At 32.1% G+C, this 22,958-nt stretch overlaps 1 protein-coding gene across 4 annotated transcripts in view; it reads right to left on the bottom strand.

Annotated features, from left to right (window-relative positions):
- Positions 1-1,582: 1,582 nt before the first annotated feature.
- Positions 1,583-22,958, bottom strand: part of LOC100575919 — a 33,526-nt gene continuing 12,150 nt past the window's right edge. For 3 of the 4 annotated variants that reach the window (XM_003247964.4, XM_016808563.2, XM_008189988.3), the window contains 2 exons: positions 19,009-19,158; positions 1,583-2,392 (listed from right to left, as the gene is read on the bottom strand). In XM_003247964.4, the coding sequence (XP_003248012.1) occupies positions 1,937-2,392; positions 19,009-19,158 (606 nt within the window). In that variant the 3' untranslated portion in view covers positions 1,583-1,936. The remainder of the gene's footprint in view (positions 2,393-19,008; positions 19,159-22,958) is intronic. The other variant, XM_008189987.3, reaches the window with a different exon arrangement.

Below are 22,958 nucleotides of genomic sequence, written 5' to 3'. Positions count from 1 at the left end.
CACAAGTATTATTATATCATAATAATGTGATCGTCGTATTGTTTTCACGAGTTTTGTTTTATTTGGAAAATTAACTGTAAATAATAAATAACAATCTCCTTTAATATAATATTAATATACATAGTATACAATAAAAGTAATTATTGTAATTATATTATATTTTATCATGAATAATATGAGTAAAATTATGTGGTTTTTACACACTTTTTTTAAGTTCGCTTTCACGTCTGTCTGTAATCAAATCTTCCGCGCTCGATTTGAGGCACTTTTTGACGATGAAAAATTCTGAAAATTGGTATAGGCCTTGGTCATGGATGACAATACAATAGTCCGTTGTCATTTTGGGACCCGGACCTCCAGGTCGGCGATGACGGCTGTGCAAAGTCATCTCCGAGGAAGTGCAGGTACGAAGGGTTTCTCTGGGGTTTTCGGGGTCGCTAAAACCGAATTTGAGGTCTAACAAATGCCCCGAAGTCCCCGGTATCCCCCCTACACGGATTCTGCAGTGGTACAGCTAATACTGTAAATATTTTAATTATCGCACGCAGTATATCTGGTCGCATAACTATTTGTTTATTTTGTACGCATCGTCGTTGTTGCCGTCGCGAACACACAGTTATTATAATTATTATTGCACGAATATTATCGACGTCATTGAACGATCCATTATCATTGGACGGGATCAGCAACTACTACTGTGAACCCACTCACTTGGATACTTAATAATTATATTCTTTTAGTTTGAGCTTCCTTTAGAGTCGCCATTGTGTTTAAAGGGGAATGTGTCGTCGCTTCATCCAAAAAAAAACGGGGAAAAAAATAAAATAAAATTTTTTTAAAAACAAACTTTTCTAAAAAAACATATTTAAAACAAAAAATTAATGAAAAATTTGTTGATGAAAAATTTAAAAGTGGGTGGTGCATCATATACAACATTTTAAGCCGAGCTAAGTCTCACATACACTTCTTTGTTCAATCCTGTATATAAGATAGTAACTGGGAGTATATGTCAAGTGTAAGAGCACCACACACTGTTAATTTTTTCATCAACAAATTTTTCATTAATTTTTTGTTTTTTTAGAAAAGTTTGTTTTTAAAAAAATGTTTATGATGTAATAATGACCGTCTTCCATTATAACTGCTATGATATTCTTATAATTTTAAATTTAATAATTGGTATATTGTTCAACACATTGTATTGTTTGATAATAGCATCAAGTTATAGTTGTCTTGATTATATTATAGCTCCTATTACTCCCAATAATATAATCACAAAACTCGAGAGGACCAAAAATAAAATTATAGTTAATACAAATTTCGTGTTTTTAAAATGTATAGTTACCACAGTTAGTGGTGACTGGTGGTAACGCTTGATCTATCTTTACCTTTATTAGATTATTAGAGGCCGTTAATTTCGGCACGAGTGTATTGGTTCTTCAGATTACAAAAACAAAAACACTCCGACAGATTATCTGAGCTGAGTAAGCTCAGATACATTTTAAGCTGAGCTTAAAATTTTCATAAACAAAACTAATATAATTATCATTCAAAATATTTTTAAAAAAAAAACAGTCTGTTCGTGTTCAATCGTTTATAGAATATAAAAATATATGCAGTATATTATGTATTCAAATTATTCGTAATATAGTAGTAAAAATAATAATAATTTAGATCATGTCTATACTGCATGACTTACAGAACGCTCGTGTAATAATCGAAGATATAAAAAAAAAAATAGGTAATAGTAACATTACGACAGAGTTCTTTTACACGTCACTCGCGATCGTTAACAGAGAAGTACATAAATTGTGTCGCAAAAGTACAAAAAAAAAAAAAAATAATAAATAAATAAATAATAGGTATATTGTGGTCATATGTACAGACTTAAATACATTTTTTAATCTATTAATATTCGTTACCCCTCGGGGACCGGTAACTACGTAACCGAGCCGGAAGTTTTGGGCCGCTTGTTGTACTTGGACGAACCACATCTGCGGTGTCTGATGCACGGCATTGGCGATGACGACAGTGGCGATAACGATAACGGCGATGACGACAGCGGCATTGCAGGTGGCAGTCGGTCGATGGTGGAGGCAGAAGATTCGTCGTTGTCGTCGCCGTCGTCGACATCTGAAACGACCGCTGAGACAGCTGACCACCGCTGGTGCAAGTCCACCTGGTCTTGGACCATTTTCCGGCTGATATGCAGCCAGTCCTTTAGGAACCTATAGTAGATGGTCAACACGCCCCAGTCCTGGATCATCATGGTCGTGTGGTCGGGATTCGGGTCCCAGCCCAGGCCGCCGACGATCACTGTCCGTGGCTCTTCGGGCATCTTCCTGTTACGCCACGTGCTCAGGCTTATCATTGCCGCCTCCACTTCGCACAGCACCTGCGTAAAAAAACCACCACTTCGATATAAAAATGGTACATTTTTGAAAAATTTTACGGAATAAAAGTTGCAATGGAAACTGTTACAATTTACAGTTCATAATTCATAATGACTATATTGACCATAACGCGTAATAGTCTGCAAAAATATTATGCGTACATACCTAACAGAAATGAAATACTGCTCGACAAGACATAATAGTATAAGAGACATGGAAATAAAAATAATACTGATAATCACGACATAACCCTCTGGACTCTTCTAACATGTTTAATCCAGAGGCACAAGTGCTTCAAGACATCTAGTGAACTAGAACTTAGGTGGGGAGGGTGTATGTTTGGTTCGAATGCATAAGTACACCTGCACCTGCACAAGAATTATTAAAATTATTACTATTTTATGCGAAAATCAATCTCTCACGCTCGTTCTCATTTTGTCAGTGAGTTCAACGCTCGATTTTCAAAGGTTCCTTATAAGAGGACATCTTACTTAATTTCTGCTATGTGTTGAATCTGTCTTACAAACACATAACATATAGCGCATTTTATGTTCAGAATAATCCATTTTAAAATTAGAGTGAATTGACCTATTATAAAACTTTAAACCTGATGGTAAGTATATTATCCAGCAAGTTAAGCGTTTCTAGTTTTAAATACAATGTATTATATAATGTATTATAAAATGATCATAACTCGCTTTAAAATGAATATGCAAAAAAACCTTCACGGCACCCTCAATATAATAGTCTTACTTTAAACTTTACTATAGATAAATTTACTCTAAATATATTAAAAATAATATAATTAAATAGATTATTCTAAAATGTACTACTATAATTTACTCGTATGATGTGCATTTGTGAGACGTAATTAACACTTGCGGTTATAACGTACTTACGTACCTACGTTTCTTATAAAGAATCCATTTTACTCTGTTATTTTTAGTATTAAATAGAATTGACATGCTATCAAATTTAAGGTGAAAATATTATCCAAGACCCAAAGTGGAGTAAAATTTCGAATCAAGTTATGAGCGTTTTAAAATTATGAATTAAAAAGGAAAATTGAAATATCATAAATAATCTAACATAAAAATACATAACTGTTTTTATCTTTGAATACTCTAGAATAGATAAATTCACAAAGTTAACAAAACTTAATTGGTTCTGCAGAACACAATTTTGATAATATATTGTTCGTTATTGTAAGACGGAGATAGCACAATATCATGTGGGTGTGACGTCCTCTTAAGTAGATGTAAGCGTGTATTTGCTGTTATTCGAGTGTAAAAAGCATAAGAACCCAATGTGTGCCAAATGTCAATTAACGCATCGTGTGCACTCAGTACACGATAATATTATGTTTTATAATGGAACAATTCAACAATCAGATTTTAATCACAGAGTAGAACTTTGTACGTTATGTTATTATGTGATTTTTTTTTCATAGCATATTATTTATTAGGTACCTACACAGTTATTACATTAATATGCACAATTAATATTGTATATAGTTTATATTAATAAGATTATTATTTTACATTATTTTATTTTATTTACTTATTTCATCATCAAATAACATTTTACAATAAAGACCATTATATACGATATATCCCATAGCGTTATAAAAATATTATTGAAGTTAACGGTTTAATTTTATAGAGTATAATTTATTCTACTATTAAATATTTATATTTTCGACATAATAACAAAACAATTTTTGTATAATATAATTTAATTTTAATCAGATAACGGATACAATACTATTGGACCACTTGTTAATTAATCAATTATTTTTCATTTATTAAATAATTTCTTTTAAATTGCCTATTTAAAACGCCTTAAAAATCTGATGTACGTCGTCCCATAATATTGCTGATAAATCCGATAAACGTTTATGCATAGTGCATCATTGGTAAATATTGATAACTATAACTAAACATCATTTTTTTCTGACATACCGAGTACATGCTACTTGAAAAAGCAGTAAATTATGTGATCTACCATCATTACTTGTGTGCAGGACTACAAAATATAGTGATCATGTGATCTACAAATCCTACAAAATAATTTTATAAAAAAAAATGAATATTCTGAAACATGTACAATTTAACACACACTGATTACAAAACTTTATAGAACCATGAAAAAAAAATGAGAAAATCGCATTTTCAGTGTAGATACGACGATAAACTCGTGTCTGTGCTCCTGATTTTAATCGTATGATCAAATGTTTTATTTATTTAAAAACGTAATAACAATAACACAATATTGGTCGCCGTTCGGTGACACAAGTGGACACTATAACTTAACAGTCGTTGAAATGTGAGTGACACAATCAGCGCATTCATTTTATGCACCAAATAAAATTTGTAATAATAATAATAATATTGTTAAACGTTATCAGTATTAGCCCTTAGGAGACAGTCCGTTTATTATTATGTTAAAATATAGTATTTTTTATACTATTTTTAATCTACAGAGTAGATATGTACCTATATTATGAAAGTCAAACAATTTTATCAAATATACGAACAAAGTTAAGAAGAAACAATACATTTTGTTTGAAACTCAAAATTGTAATATTCTTACCAGATAATCTGTGTAAAAATGAGAAAAAAATAAAACTCCATAGTTCACATAGCGGAAAGTTCACCAGGTTTATAATATTTATATCCATATTAATTAATATATTTAATTGGTACCTACCTATGTATCAAAAAAATGTATTATTAATTATATAAGATTATAACTTATGGGCATCATTATTTTGCTTTTTTGATTTTGTTGGGTCTACCGTGTGCGTTAACAGTGGGCATCAATAGGATATGGCGCGTACAATGGAACTTGCATTTACGAATAGGTAATAAACACGTATACAATTAATAATTATCATAACTTATACTATATTAATATTATAACGACCTCTTGACGCACAACCGTTATCTCATCGCACCTACGCAAAACATTCCAACAGTCGTCTGGGACTAGTCGTCGTCGTCGTCGTCAAGGTTGTTTGGTGAGTATTTTATTTATATTTACACCCGATTATTTTTTTTTACCAAACAACCCTTCGTGGGATCTCGGGGACCGCGACAACAAATAATATTACGACGTAGGTATTGATTGTCCGTCCGATGTGCGTGTAATCGACGTTTTTAATCTCCAAAACCGTTATTCTGTGCGCCTATATTATTCCGTTTTATAAAGAATACGTCGTTTTCACTTTTTATTACGATAATATTATAATATACTATGCCTATAACACTCGACGTCAACGGCGGCAATGTTATAGTGTAATACACTAACCGCGATTAATGAACAATTAACGAAAGTGTTGGTACCTATATTTTTTTCGAAGGTGTGTGTTCAGTTTCCGCCTATAATAATATTATTATGATCCGCGACGACCCTATACGTATACGTTCGGTTTTATTTCAGTCGTAATCAGGAATAAATTGACAGTCAATTATTAATGTACACAACGACATGGGAATAGTTTTATCGTAGCTATGAGTTTTCAGTTTTATATAAAGTTATCAGTATAATATTGTAGAAAACACATAATCATAATGTGTGTATACTTAGAACAAATGATTAAATATTTCAACTAAGATTTAATAAGAAAGACATCAACAATCATAATTTAATGATTAATGAGCAGATAACTGTTATGCGGTTATTGTTGTACAAAATATATTACAGAACCGATATTTTATTCCAATATTTAAAACTTGCAAACATGTACCATAAAATATAAAATGCTAATGTAGGTACTAAATATTTTTAACCTTATTTACTGTATTTTGCAATCTCCAAAAACCGTAACTGCAATGATTGCATTTTATATAAAAAAAAAATACTTATAATAATATTATCTATTTTGACATCTATGATGAATAAATTCGAATCATGATGAGATTATATTTTGTTTTATTATCGGCACTTAGAACTTTATAAGTGTATAGGTACAGCAGATTTTAATAATTTAATATAGAAGATTGAATTGAAAAAAAAAAATTTACTTAAAAAAGCTCCTATGCCGTATTATAGTCCTGTAAGTATAATATCAAATAATAATCATAGCAATATGCCAATATTATAATGTAATACAATACATTCGATGTGCATAATATTCCAATACGCTTCTTTGTTTAATATATTTTATCCGGTCACATTTCACTTCAGATATAAAACAGAATAAAAAGGAAAATATTATAACAAGACAGTATAAAAAATTATTTTGTATTTTAAAATGGCAATTTAGACAATTTTTTAGAAACAAACACGAGAATACACATAGAAAAAATACGTAAGAAACCTTTCGTTGTAATCTATTATATGTAAAACATTATATAGCCATAATATAATGTGTACCTACTTATTATATTATATTATGTACCTATTATTCTAATAAAATTTTAAACTTATTATTCCTATCCCATCTAAAATATGGTAGGCGGTAGGCCTGCCACCAAATAATACGTCGTATTTGTTTGTATTACACTAACATGACGTCAAACACTAATTTATCGTAGAACGACGGGTCGTGGGTACATATCTAACGTACGAATAGGTACATAGTTAAGCGGCAGATATTTTTTTTCTTATAATAAATAATAATATATGACATATATCTTGGGGTCGAGTGAAACATCGAAACTTTAATAAAATGGGCTCAGGACCACATGATATTTAATTTGTATATTATACACATAAATTATGACTCTAATATGTTATTACTGTCGAAAAAGCATCTGATATGATATGGAATTGCAGCATAGTAGTGTATGATATTATAGCATTATTAATGCACTATGCATTTAATCACTTGCGATTATAATCATATATAATAAATATAGTTAAGTTTCGATTCGAGAATATACAATAATATACTATACATGGCTAATAACAGGTTAATCTCAGAATTTATCGACTTTAGATTTAACAAACGTGGCCAATGTTGTGGTCCCCTACGCGTTTAGTTAGGTATGGTATTTTTCTCGAATAGTCCATAGATAAAATGATACATAGCTGGTACCTATAGGTACATATATAATATTACGCGTAGTACAGTATGCACCAATGTGCCAACCACGATGTATTCTTCAATTTATAGTTTTTGGTTCTAAATTCACAAGGTACTATTTTTTAGGTTCTCTTTCAATGAATATTTTGAAATAAATCCTCATTTTTTTTCGTGCCATATCTTTCTTAAGTGTTAATTATCATCCCGTTGACACAATACTCTTGCAATACCGACAGTCGATCGAGATTCACTGACGTAATTCAAGAAAGTCACTAGTCACACTACTCACACTTATACCTGCAGTTTTGAACTGGTACCCTATTTGATTGTATATGTTCATATTTATTGGCCCTGTTAAAATACTCAAATATAATAATATAGGGCCGTGGGTGGTAATTTCGGCGAAAGCGATTGTCGTTTAAATTTTAAAATTAACCTATAAACAGATCTAACAATAAGGTTAGATGAAAGAGGCTGCCGGTATAGACGATAATCAATAAATCAATATAGACGTAAATTATTTCTTAAATTCTCGTTCAGAAGCCATTAACCTGCCAATACTATCCTCCGCTTCATGACTTAACGTCTGCCATATTCATTGACTGCGTGTACCGTGTACAATCGTAAATATTACTTAGGTATATGGTATGACCGCGTATGAGATAGAAAAAATAATAATGATTGGCTTCTGCGGGAGATCAAAGTATGGGCCTCCTTAAAACTCGTACCACCTACGCCCTGCTGTCCATGTCACGTGATCATCGACACAGCGCGTGTAATGATGATATACGAATGTCATATAAATTTATAATTATTACGCGTTGGAGCGGGTGCGAGACTGTGGCGGCACGCGCGTTGTTTAGAAACGGGCTGAAAAATTTGTCGAAGCCTACCTTAAATATTACGGGGTGGTAGTTTTCGGGCGTTTCGGCGAGGTGATAAATTTACGAATGTCTCTGTCGGCCCGCAGAGTGTGTCACAAAACAAGACAGGGGGCAAGGCGAGGGTGAGGGTGCATGTGCGATAGAGGGTGTGAGAGGGGTGTGTGCGATAGGGCGGGAAAAAAACAGTGTTATACACACATGCATACCGCGCGGCGCATCTTGGCTTTAACAGTATAATAATAATAATAATTTCGAGTTGAATAGATAAAAACTGCCGAGTTATGTACATTGATTGCCCTTAGCGCCCCGCTGTGGTATAACCAACGTCAATGGAGACCGCACGGAAACATTCACGCCTTTATTATTGCGGTGATTTATTCGCGGGGGACGTCTGTGTGAAACATCTGCCTATATCATATAATAATATTTTTGTGTCTGTATACAATATACATATATTGATATATATATATAGGTATAACATTATACCGGTGTAGGTCAACTCGTCGACGCGCACCCGTACGAACTTGTATATTATATTATGTATACATAGGTAGTAGGCTCTACTCTGCTCTTTTACTCGCGGACACTACACATACGTATTACACGTCTATATAATACGTGAGCCACTATAATAATTTTGTACTCTATCTCTTTCGGTCAGTCACCGTTCCGCACGCATATGGTACGCAGTTTATTACGCAAAAACACCGCTATGTTATAATAATATATTTAGTTCCACTTAAGTACCTATGTACTTAGCCACATAATTGGGCTTTTTGCACCACACCGGCACACCCGCGAAGTCTGTTATAAGACTACACGTTAACACTAAACTACACTTACTGTAGGAGCCCTTCTAAAGATATAATTCGTGTTTGTAATTCTCATATAATATTAAATATTTTAATATTCGTACGATTTTTAAAAATATTACCTAATTAAATATAGGTAAAGTTTGTTTTTGTTTATGTAATTTGGTTTTTTTTCCATTACAATTAGTGTATCTTTCTTGTTTTTTGATATGAAATAGTCAATATATAGGTAGATCCACCCACAAAGTATGCTCACACCCTCATTTTTCATTTAATAATTAAATTTCAAAATTTCATATTCTGATTTTTAGAATTTTTAAATATATACATAAACACCCAAATATTTTCAAATTCATGATATTTTTAAATTATTTTCAATTGAAAAACAGAAAATTGTATCTTCACAGGATACTCCCTAAGTATTAGGTATTAAAAATCTCTAGAATTTGAAAATATGGTCTCAGTGTATTTAAAAATTCAAAAAGTCAGATTTTGAATAACTGCATTATTGAAAAAAATGGATGAACATGCTTGGTGAATCACCCTGTAAAAAGTAATGAAATAATAAAATAATGCTAATTCAACGATAATATTATAATATAGTATGACAATACAATAAAAATAGTGAGAAGAACTTTTATTTTAACTTACTTTAAAAAGCGTAAAATAATGTTAATAAAACGGTTTTTTTTTTAAAATTATTATGGGGTCAAATTGTTCACGGACCTTTGTCTACGCCGAATTTAAGCCACCCCTTAAATTCAACCATGGCCACGCCTTGTATAATATTACCATGTCATTAAATTGTCAGAATTAATATATTGCGATGAAGCCGATCGTTGGATTCTCCCATTGCGGTCACGATTTCACGTTATCCAATGCTACCTACAAAGTTGTAACGCCATCATTTACTATGGGAAAACTCCATGAGCGTATTTTGCAAGTAATATTATAACATAGTAGTAAAATTATTGTACTATACAACTACGCAGTTGAATTAGATTTACCGTACTCGTGTGTATTCAAATATAATATAATATATTTTATTTAACATATAACCTTCTGCAACAGACTACAGTAGTACAGTAGCCATTTGGATAGATTTACATATTATATGTTTTGTATAAAAATATAGATTACATAAAAATGAATAGACGGTTAACAAATACAAAATTATTTAAACGGTTGAGAGATATTAAAATGTGGTTGATATAAAGTTGGGGTCCTGATTGAGCGATTCTGATAGTTCAAAATGTCCTGCAGGGTATATAATATGTACCCTGGGGCGTTCATTGGAAATATATTTAATGTTGATAATAATACGAATAACGCAGAAAATTCAAGTTTGCCATTAAGGAGACGTAGGTATGTGTGGGCAATTTTAATTCTTGTGAGCTGTGACAATTCCATAAAACTATCTGGACAACTCGATATGACAAACCAAATGATCAGATAATAGAACCAATGGTTAATTTGATTACGCGAAGTTTAAAGTGGAATGAGACGACCATCTTTGGTGCAACTACGTCACTAGGCAATGTGCATATTTATTTATTTATTAAAGATAGTATAATACTAGTATATTATTATCTCTGAGTGAGATGGTTTAACAAATGGATGACTGTATGGATTGTACTTTGGCGGCCGTTCGTTTTCGTATTCATATTAGTGTGACTGGAATATTTTAATTTTTAAGTTGTTATTTTGGATATCATAAATAGTTACATGTATATTATTATAACTGTACAGCAATAACACATGTAAAATGAAAGCGCCATGCCGGACTAGGGAGTGTGTTCGGGGTGGCTGCCATATTATTATAGCGTTGCCGTTGCGGCAAAGTATAATCCTATATAATACAAAAGTATAGTAATAACAATAATATATATAAATGGGTGGTTATTTATACAGGTGGAAGTATCGTCAGCTAGTATTGTATACTATAAAGTCGTGCACAACGATCATTAAATCGTGTGCCCAATTATCGTCTAATGTTATATGGTGTTAAAACCGATTAACTATAATTAATAATTAGGTATTATTAATTGTAATAAATTGCAAAACGGTTAAGTAAATACATCACGTGAATTTTCATAACTCCTGCTGTAAGGAGAATTAATGTGTTATTTAACACGAATCAATAATGACTTTAGAAATATTCTTGTTTTTTATTTTATACGATTCTTGGAACACTTGACTATAAATACTTTTCTATAATTTTTAATAGTTATCTCGTTGGATATGACCGTATAAGCTTCAAATATTAAAGACATATATTTTAACTGTAACAATGATCAATAGTTATTACTATATTTTTGAAAAATATACAGACCAAAAAAAAAAACCTTCAAAAATTTGATATGAGACCCACCGACATTGTGACCACACGTCCCAGGCAGTTAATATGTTATACGTTTACCTATATTTAATATTAATCAAAGGAGAGAGTTGTATATACTTGGTATACCTACAGAGAATGACAGAACGCTGGGCGTCTCCCATAGGCACACACGTCGTATTCGTGTAGTTCCTTCAATTAACTGCTCGGTCGATTATATAAAGATTATCGGCTATCGTAGGATTTCTTTACAAACTAATCCAACTCTTATGTAATTTTATATAATAATCCGTACACTTCATTTCTAATCGTAAAAAACGAAATTGCGCGATATTATTATGTTTCTGTTCGTTTCATTGTTATCTAAATATTTTCTCGAAAATGTATCTTGAACGATCGATTAAGATGTATAATTGACGATAATTTTCAATATTTGAATTTCTTACCACGGAAATCGATTTTCAAAATAATATTGAATTTTAGACGTTATAATCTCAGTAACTTTACGTCGGTTAAAATATACAAAGTAATATTATATTAATACATAATTGCACTTAGACCAAAAAAAAATTTTAAAAATGGTAATTATTAATGTGTTAATATGAAAAACGTAAATTAAAACTTTGTAATAATTATGCTCAACTACAGAAAAACGAAAAAAAATCGATTTAGTGCCTTTTAATGTGGAACGCCCACGATTTTTTTTTTTTATCCGCCTTGCGTCACTGTCAGTTTGTTTTTGAGAAAAATAAATCGGATCCGCCTATATTTATTATGCTATTATAATAATATTTAATAATATGTGTATTTACAAGGCGGGTACAGACGCGATTTAGTCACGCTCTGCCCGCCCGCCCACAACACACTATAATAATAATAATAATAATAATAATATAATAACGATATCCATGATAAATGGCTTTCCGCAAATTCGCTCGGAAATTTTACCTGGCCGAGTATAATGGGTACCTACAAATCACACGCTATAAACTCGAATTAGGAATTGACCAAACCACAATAATATAATATTAAGTATAATATAGTAGTTCTTATATTGATGGTTTGAAAACCGATCGAACAATATTATTATTATTGTTATAGTAAAACCGAATGAATGTGACATTATGTGTCATATAGGTACCATGCGTGTCAAAAGATCTAGTCCGGATGAATGGATCTGCAGCCAACTGTGGGGCATATTTATCGTATACATTATTGTGTCTATACTGTTTATAAATAATACAATGATACGTTTAGTTAAAAATGCGCGTTTAATGAAACCGCAATGAAATGTCGACGTGCTCTCGTTTATACACCTTTTTCCCTTTGAATAGATAGCTGGGTACCTACAGGCATGTATTCATGTGCGGTCGATCAGAGTTCTCTGGAATATAATCCGTTAACGGATAAAATGTTGTTACTATTTACAGTTTTCACGAAAAGGCGAGTGTCTTCGGAATTAAAGCAGGTAATAACTATTAAATATAAAATATGGGCTTTGTGACTCACCGAGTATAATCACACACCATTTGTCGGCTCTAATTTTTGTAATTTTTTACTAGTTTAACCAAGGCTGGGCATTAACGAGTTAAAAAGTTAAAGTTAAGTTAAAAAGTTAATTTTCACTATTTCAGACTATTTCGTTTTTATGTCAAAAAATATTTACCATGAATTGTTTAAAGTTAAAAAATTATATCATTCGAATATAGCTTGTATGGAAATACTGTATAAAGTATAAAGATAAACACTATAGTCTATAATTTAGTTTTGGGTTGGAAAAAAATGAAGTACGCTAGCGTTGTGTAAGCAAATCAATTTTTTTTTAATTTAATAAAAATTTAACTAAAAGTGTGTATTAACTTTTAACATAACTGAGTTAACCTATGGTTTTATTCACTTTGAACTTTAACTTTTTGTTATTAGTGCATATTAACTTAACTTAACTGAGTTAAAAAAAAATCATTAACTTGCCCAGCCTTGAGTTTTACCTAACGACAATATTTTCAAATATTTAGATTTTTTCGTATTATTTGAGGAGTGCACTGTGGCGATACCAAATTCCTTTTTTTAAAAAAAACACAATTTCTCCTATAAATTATGAAGCAGTTTATCTAAAGATAATTTATATTAGTCAATGATTAGAAGTGTGGAAAATATGATGAATGCCATGATAATTTGTTAATAGTTAATATTATTAATCTATGAACATTTTATAATTTGTAAAAAATGTTCACGAATAATAAATACTATATATTTTGTATTTCTCTAAAAATCATTTTCAAGGACTATGATCCGTATTCCTTAGTATACACATTTTAATAACTCGGAAACTATTCCTTTGAATTTATTAAGATACATCAACATTTTCAAAAAAATCATTTGCTCAACAATTAACATAAAAAAAGTTGGTTGCATTTAAAAAATAGAAGTTTGTATTGCCACAGGACACTCCTTTAAATGGTACCTAAATAGATTTAATCATTAAAAATATGTTGTTTAAGTATACTTAATAGTTCTAAAAATCTAAACGAGGGTTAAAAAGTTAAATTTAAGTTAAAAAAATTTGATTTAAACTTTGTACCTTAACTAGTTACTTTTGGATTTTCATTAGGTAACTTATCAATTAACTTAAGAAATTTCTTTTTTTAATTAACGAGAAATCAACTAATTATTATTTTCATTTTAAGAAGAAAGTTAAGTTAATTTATTTTATTGCATTTCACTATTTCAGTCTATTTTATTATACCTAATGTCGAAAAATATTTACCGTGAATTGTTTAAAGTTAAAAATATATATTTTTCTAATCTAACTTATAAGATAATTAGGTACTTAACTATTTTTCTTTTTTTAGAAACGAAAAACGTCAATGAAATATAATATATTATATTGAAATACTGTATAAACTATAAAGTATAAACACTATTGTCTATTATAGTCTATAATTTAGTTTTGGGTTGATAAAAAATAAAAGTACGCTAACGTTGTGTAAAAAAATTAACTTTTAATGTAACTGAGTTAACCAAAAATTAAACTAACTTTTAACTTTTTGTTATTGATGCATATTAAGTTACCTTAACTTATTAAAAAAAAAAAATCATTAATTTGACCAGCCTTACAAAAATCAGAATTGAACAAATTCATTATTAATGGATACAATATACAGGTGTGTTTAGTGAATCACTAGATATGTATTATATGTATTATGTATAATGTGTCTATAACAATATCAGAGATCCAGTGAAGAATAATTTTTTGGGAAGTTCCGCTCCCTAAAATAATTTTCTAAAAAATAATCTTGAGTTTAAATGTTCTTGTCTAGCCATTATCACATCCTATGTATCATGACTCATGAAATCCAATCTAATGACGTTTTTAATTTATGATTATTTAAACCAAACAAATGTAATACGACTAACTATTAATATTTAATAAATATTTTGTGTTTGATTTATAAATTACGACATCGAGTCAAGACGTCATTGTTATGTTATTATTATTATTATTATTATTACATATTACTGTATAATTAAGCTGAAATATATAATTATAAAATCGATTTATAATTTTTTAACCTTGAATGTATGTCTCAGCGATTAACTAGACTAAAACGAAAAAAATGTGAACAGACAGATATTTAGGATGGAGTCAATAAATTAGCTGCTATCCTATAGCGCAGTAATTGTTTAAGACGCATGTTCAATTATGGCGTCAATTTTATATCAAATGGTTATTATTTCTGTAGAATAATATGATGTTTATTCGCACAGGATTATAATACATCTATGACTATAATAGCGTTCTGAGCAATCAAAAAGAAAAAACCCAAAACATTAATTAGAAAGGTTCTTACAGTATAAAGGCATTGATGGGAAATTGGAATGAATAATATGTATTACCTATATGATAACAATTAATGAAAAAGTGCAATAAACCGCATCATTTACCGAGAAAATTGATCGGTCTGAGGCAACATACTGCATCGTGGCAACGTATAGTAAAGTTATTTCCAAAGATAAAATCAGTAGCTGGTACTGTATATGCGATCACGGCTATGGCGAGACGATCGTAACACATTTTACGGATTTCTGACGAAGTCGTACTCACGGTGCTGATGAATGTGGCGGATAAAAATAAGTGTAAAAAAATAACAGAAACGAATGGCTAATAATCTGCAAGCTCATAATTGTAAACCACATAGAACATTATTGGCGTAGAGGTCGTCGTCGTTGTCGCCGCGAGTCCTCGCAAATATTATTATCATTGCTATCGTTTATTGGTCATAATATAGCACGTCGCGGAAAATTGAAAACGACATAAGTACCATTATTATAATACAATATCAGAGTCGCGTAGCCGCCTAAGCACAACTACAACTGCGGCCCACGAGAGAGTATTACAGTTTTGCGCATGAAGACTGTAGGCATTCCCCCGCCTTGTGCCATTTAGTGTATGTCAAATACGTGGCGATGCGCGGAATCGAACGTGTTTTCGTCGGGCGACAGTAATACTCTCTCGCGGTATAGGTGCAAAATGTTTCTTGCGATACACCCTAATGACGAATGCGGGCACATGACTGATATAACAGACTAAAATACCCAATATAGAGCGAGGGACATTGCAAATGTATTACCGTTCGCACATGCTCCTACGCTGTAAAATTAATGATTACTAATGTAATATCATAAGAGTTTGAGTGTTTATCTTTTATTGCGACCGCCTGTGCACGGTTACTGCACATTTTTTTTTTAATTAAAATTTTTACCATAACGTGAAAAATTGGGATATAAGTATCGTGTCTAATGAAAAAGTTGCTGTGGACCTTTTACCGTATTTCACCGACGCAGACACATTTATATTATTTTCTCTTATTTACGAGATTAATTCGTATTTATGTATAACTGAGAGCAGTTTGTCTCGATAACAGAATTGAGTTTACCAGAAAATCAATAACCGACGAATATCAAAAATTGATTGAATTAGGATTGATTATAGGTAGGTATTGCACATACAATTTATGACATTGAACATTATAATGTTGACAGCTGAATTTATCTCACAAATCTTCCAAATTAATAATTATGTTAGTAAAATAAATTTATTATTATATTTTATTACCATTATAGCAATCCCGTACATTAAATATTACCATAAAACGCGTCGCATCACAAACGTACAACTATATTATTATATGTTTACGTACATAGGGTACATAGGTACCAAATACCTATTTACCTCTATGGCTCTATAATTCCTATATTATGTATGTATGTATCACAATTTACAGCAGCAGGACGTGTAGGTCCTCGACTGATGATTATTATCCGTGGCGTGTGGGGGCGTGTGTTTGTTCGTGTAAATAATATGGTACCTACCTAAATGTATACACTATATACCTAAAAGGTATACACACAATACGGATGTTACAATAATATCGTATCACGGATCGAAGGGTTGGAAAGAAAAATAAATAACAGCACACACGCACACACATTATAATATACCTACTATAAAACTATTATGATAAAAGAGATGAACGGAACATCATCGTAGTCTGAAGTGGACGCCAGGATAATACGGAGAGGTGTACACAGGTTGTGCGTGTCACTGCGCAGTACACCGTGTCGATCGATTCCTTTTATTGGAACGTTAAAACTGACAAGGTACATACCTATATACACTATTATAATATATTATACATATGAGTCGTAAATCGGGTTCTATTTGACCTTTTTTCGCAGCCGCGTATTATAGATATCGCGTACTACACGTCGTGTTATTTTGCGCGTTAAAATATTATACTATATTCTTCTCATCGTGTCCAGAAGAATAAAGATTATATTATATTATGCGTCACGAAGATGAGAGCGGTTTGCAGGAGTCCTCGGGCGTCCGGGGGTGGCGGACATTATATTATTATTATCAGACGTTTGGGATCTCCTTGCAGCGGCCGGGACCTATGACCACGTTGGTCGGGCCGACAGCACCGGCGCAGACTCTCTCACACACCACACGCCGTTTAAACCCAACCCGTCTCGCGGACTAGCCGAGCGCCGAGCGCACATCTATATACATTATACATATTTCGTGTATACAAAAAAAAAAAAACGCCTGACACCGTTGCCGCGTCAAGTTTCGTTTTCTTCACGAGGCGATCCATCGTATATATAAATGATAATAATATATCGGAGTAGCCGACGCGTTATAAATATAATGTGTGTGTGTGTGTGTGTGTGGACTAAATTATAATCACGTATACACACCGTACTGCGGCAGTGACAGGTCAGACAAACGGAAGCCCCGCACTGCTGCAGCAGCCCCCCAAAACAATCTCATTGTCCGACGCCGCCGACCGAAGAGCCCGCTGCAAGTATATATATACACACGCGGGTACTTATATTATATACATGTATAATATTATGTTATACTTGTGTGAGTGTGTGTGTTTTTGAGAGCATTATAAAGAACACGTGTTCCGCCGGCAGTCGTCGCGAGCCCGGCGGGTGGTGATGCAGCGTATAATATAGGTACGGCGTTTTTCGTATTATTATTATTATAATATGTGTGTATATACCTATATAATATATTCGTATACGGTGCGTATGTTCCGACGTAGCCGACGCGTTCGTACTAAATGTGGCTTCATCATATTATGCGAAGTCGTCAGAAGTCAGCAGTGCCTATATACGTATATAGGTATATATAGGTATAGTATATTTTACACTTTGACGGTAAACGCTATGCGAACCGTCCGCCGTGGCCACTGCAGTTCATGTCTGGTGCACCGCGGTGCAGCAGCCATTCATGTCTAACAATGTATATAGCCACTGCCGGGCTTACTCAAATTATATATATAGGTACCTACTTAATACTCGTCGTGTATACGCCCGCGAGTAATACGAAGTCGCGAAAGACGTGTGGCGATGACGGGGTGCGTTCGTCAATCGTATAGGTTATAATATACTCATACCTATATAGATAGGTATACACGATACGCGTATTATATTTATGTGTATATGACGGTATACATAGTTATAACATTATTATACGCGTGCATACCAGGTGCAACGTAGGAGGTCCTTGATCAGCGCACTATTGTCACCGAGCGACGTACTTGCAAAACGTGTATAATATAATAAATTATAATATGTATATTATTTGTGTCGATTTTATTACAACCGAGTACCAGACACGGCGGCTTACAGCCTACAGGGGTTTATTACGCGCCATAATAGGTAGGTATATAATACGCAGTCGTGGTATATAATAATGTGTCCCCGCACTGAGCCGAAAGGATTTTGCCAAGTCAATTGCGCGTATAGATACCGCGAGTGATTCAATATTGTCGTGAACACCGGGTAATATCTCAGGAATTTACAAATTATTTTAACATAAAAAGAACGGACCAAGATATGGCTGAAATAGTCCCCTGCTGTATGTGAGTAGGTAAGTATATATAACCTATATATATAGGTTTCGGGTATTTTAAGATTTATTATGTTATGTTTATTATGTACTATTTTAACTGAATGATGGTTAATTTAAATTATAACTCACTGCGATAAGATGTTTGGATAGATCGTCTAACATAAGTTTTCTTATTGTGTAATTGGATATTAAATGTGTTTCGCTGAACAGTCGCATTTGTTCGAGCGTTACTGAAAAATTGTGCAATGAATCCCGTAGCACAGGCAAAAGTATAAACACCTAGAAAATATAACACCACACATTAAAAAAAATTGTTTAGTTAATTTAAAACTGTATATTCCATAATATCACATATTTTTTATTATTATTTTTTTTGCTCATTATAAATATATTTCATATTCTGTAAATTATTTTTTTTACAATAAGCGAAAGTGATATAGAATGACTTGAGTGAAGAACCCATTCATTGATGAAACTTCATAGCTTATTATTTTAATTTAACAATGTTCATAAATAACTTTTTAAATTTTTTCCTATGTGCCTTCTAACCTGACCTAACCAAAAGAAAGCATAAATAAGCGAGATGATTTTAATATTATTAATATCGGATAAGCCACTCTAAAATAACTGGCTCAATCTATTATAAACCTTCCATTGAATCGTAAAAATGTATCTCAAGTATTTTTTGAAAACTGTTAAGCAACTATTAACCCCCGCCCCGCCCCGCGTCACGCGTCTGTGATTATTCTTAGGTAAAACTATAACCGAACTAAAATCCTGCGTACGCTACTGCGACCCGGGCCATACTTTTCCTTTTATGTTTTATAGCTGTTACGATATTATATTTGTGCCAAATTCGATGACGATTGGTCAAAAACTGTGGATTTGGGTATATATTATTTAGATATAACCCGACTAATAATATCTGTACATTAGCTTAATATCTATTATAATATTTATATATTATTTCCATTATGCTTCAGTTGAAAATGTTCAGTTGAATAGTATAATAGAGTATAAACTTCAACCACACACTTTTATATATAATAGATATTAGCGTATAAATGACAAAATGTTATACAACTAGCTGACCTTCCACATAGTTTCCCGGGACAAATTAATTTCCCGTGGATTTATACATTCTTAAGCCCTATGAAATGTAAACTACGCAGATTTTTAACACAGTTATTGGGGTTGTTTTAAACAATTAATGTAAAATAATACCGGTCAATAATAACTATACTATTATACCCAATCATAATAACTATTTTATTTTTTACAACCAATGGGCAAAATATAATCTGTAACCAAAGGCAACCATTTAAATAAACAAACAAATTAAATTTCTGCGAGCCAAAATTAAATTATTGAGCCACCCTATATTGCTGTAACCCATTGGGGTTATTAGAGATGTAAGTTATAATAATCCTCAGAGTTCCGAGGAATGTATTGATATAATGTTTTTTTAAACAGTACAGTAGTTATTGTGTATAAAATATAGAGAACAAACAAACAAACATTCAGCTGAACATTTTTCTAACTTTTTTTTTCGTATAGCGCTATGCCGGAAGTAGATCCGAAGGCCTAGTTCAGACGCCTATTTGGCAGAATTTCTATTTGGGCACCTGTAGATTTCTGCCATGCTTGGTTGGGGGATGGCGGTCTCGCCGTATAGATAATTGCCTGCCCAGAGAGCGATGCCGCCCGTGGCCGGTATTCGAACCGGCGACGGTGCGCTTTACAACCAACGCCGTAGTCCGTTCAGCCATTCCATCCCCCATTTTTCCAGCTGATCCTCCACGTGACTTTTAAAATGCCAGTTGATTTATCCTGCTTTAAGCTCCATTAAATGTAAAGTACACATATTTTTGACACAGCAATTGAAGGGATTTTGACTAAATACAATATACACATTACATGTATTATATTATACCTATATTTATTATTTATATACAATTATTATATAAATTATTTCATTTTATGTAACCAATAACAACCCTATACAAGCAAAAAAATTTACGTTTTTTGTAAGCCAACCAATCCCTATGTAAGCCCCCCTTTAAAGTTAAAAAAATTGAAAAATTGGCCTCAAGTTGCACACCCTCGGGTATAGGATTACCTGTGTATTAAATTTCAGAAACATTAGTTTGATAGACTTGGTTGTGGATAATTGCGTTATCCAAAAATATTGCGTTTTATCAATGTAGATACAGAAACCTATATCCAATCATAATCACTGTTTTATTATCTATAACCAATAGCCCTATAAATAAACAAAAAATATTCGATTTTCATTGGCCGAAACAAAATGTATGTGTGTGCCACCCTATATCAATCAATAGGGGTTGAAATACGAAGCAACAAACCCTCCCCAAGTCTCGAAAAATCTATTGATATCTGCACTTCATTGAAAACGATCTAGTAATTGTTAAGTCTATAGGGGACAAGATAGAGGGAAAGAAGAAATATTTATATTTATATAGATTATTATGGAATTAATTCGTGTTTGCGATTAAGAAACGCCATTCGAAATGTGCAAAGTATGAATGATAATTATTTGTGTGAATAAAATCAAAAAATTTATATTTTGATAAAATATGATGAATGATTTATCAATTTTACGATACGTCATAATCTTCCATAGACTTAATTAATATTATAAGATAAGTAACATTAAAAAAAAAAGAAACAATTAAAATATTTTTCATTTTTAAGACATATTTAGAAAAAATAAACCAATACATAATCAATATAAATTCGTTTACGTTTCGTCGTTGCATCAGTTGGCAGTTATTAAGTAGAACAAAAATGGCATTTTGTAAACGATGCGTAACACGCGTTACGACAGCACATATATTATTGTATATTTTACCAACGTGTTTCGTTGACACTAATTATTAATAATATGTAGATCATCCCACTAACCTATTCAATTTAATGAGGTAATAATTCAGTTTTTTTTCGTGCACACGCGCGGGCTAAAAAATATGTTTATTAAACTTTTTAGCAATTCTGGCACCCGTCGCCGTATCGAATATAATATATCACTTACACGAACTATGTGGAACAGTAATTTATCTCACAGATTGTTAATAATTGTCGCCCCTAAATAGCTCACCGGAATTGCCACTCAGTATGGTCGCAACGATGTTCCACGTTCCAAACGCAATACTGACCCTAATTTATAGACGATATTTTATTAATATATTGTTTTTTATTACTTTGTAATTTAGTGATACCACGTCGTTGGTAATGATGTCGTTTGGATTTTATTACTTCCTACTTCTTGTTCACAAGTATTTTTTATTTTTTTATCACCCTCCGGCCTTCTCATTTACCGTTAGGTGTAGTCCTCAGGGCTGTTGCGATTTAATGAAACTAAACGCGTTCTTGTCAAAAAAAAAAAAATCGAAAGCTATTTTTACGTCGAAAAAATTTCGAAATACACCACTCCTAAACCGAGAGTGTGGTGTTATAATATATTATACTTGTATACCTATTTATGTTATACAACCAAACCAGAAAAGTAATTTTGAAATTAATTTCCACATGGTTTTACGCGGTGTATAATGAAAAATAATTTATTAGCGTTGTTATACAGGGTGTACAGATGTTTACCAGTCGACGGGATTTCGGATATACAAAATATATTTCTAACAATGCATTTATCTTCGGTATAAACATTCTTTTAATGCCCAATATTATTGCATCCTTAAGTACTGCAGCGGTATAAACCATGTATGCGAATGTTTATGTGATAATGCATCGGATGGCATGTGTTTGGATTTCGTTAGTCTTATTATTCTATTATCAGTGGGAATCACGGAATTGTTTTAGTAGACGTTTTGTATTCACGGAATATGCCACAAATATTTGTTCGGACTCTGACTAGAACTTTAGAATGTTCACGTAATTTCCGCTAAGTGGGTGTCAACGAATAAAATATTACGTTACCATCCTGCTATATATTATAATAATAATTATTAATAAATTGTTATATATTATATTAAGTAGACAATGCGCTGCTTCCTATGACCATAATATTCAGTGGATCGACCAAAAATGGTTTTGTGTAAAAA

Source organism: Acyrthosiphon pisum, chromosome A1 (genome assembly GCF_005508785.2).
Source record: "Acyrthosiphon pisum isolate AL4f chromosome A1, pea_aphid_22Mar2018_4r6ur, whole genome shotgun sequence".
Classification (NCBI taxonomy): Eukaryota; Metazoa; Arthropoda; class Insecta; order Hemiptera; family Aphididae; genus Acyrthosiphon; species Acyrthosiphon pisum.
Note: the sequence above shows the minus strand (reverse complement) of the source record. Positions and strands in the feature narration are given on the sequence as shown.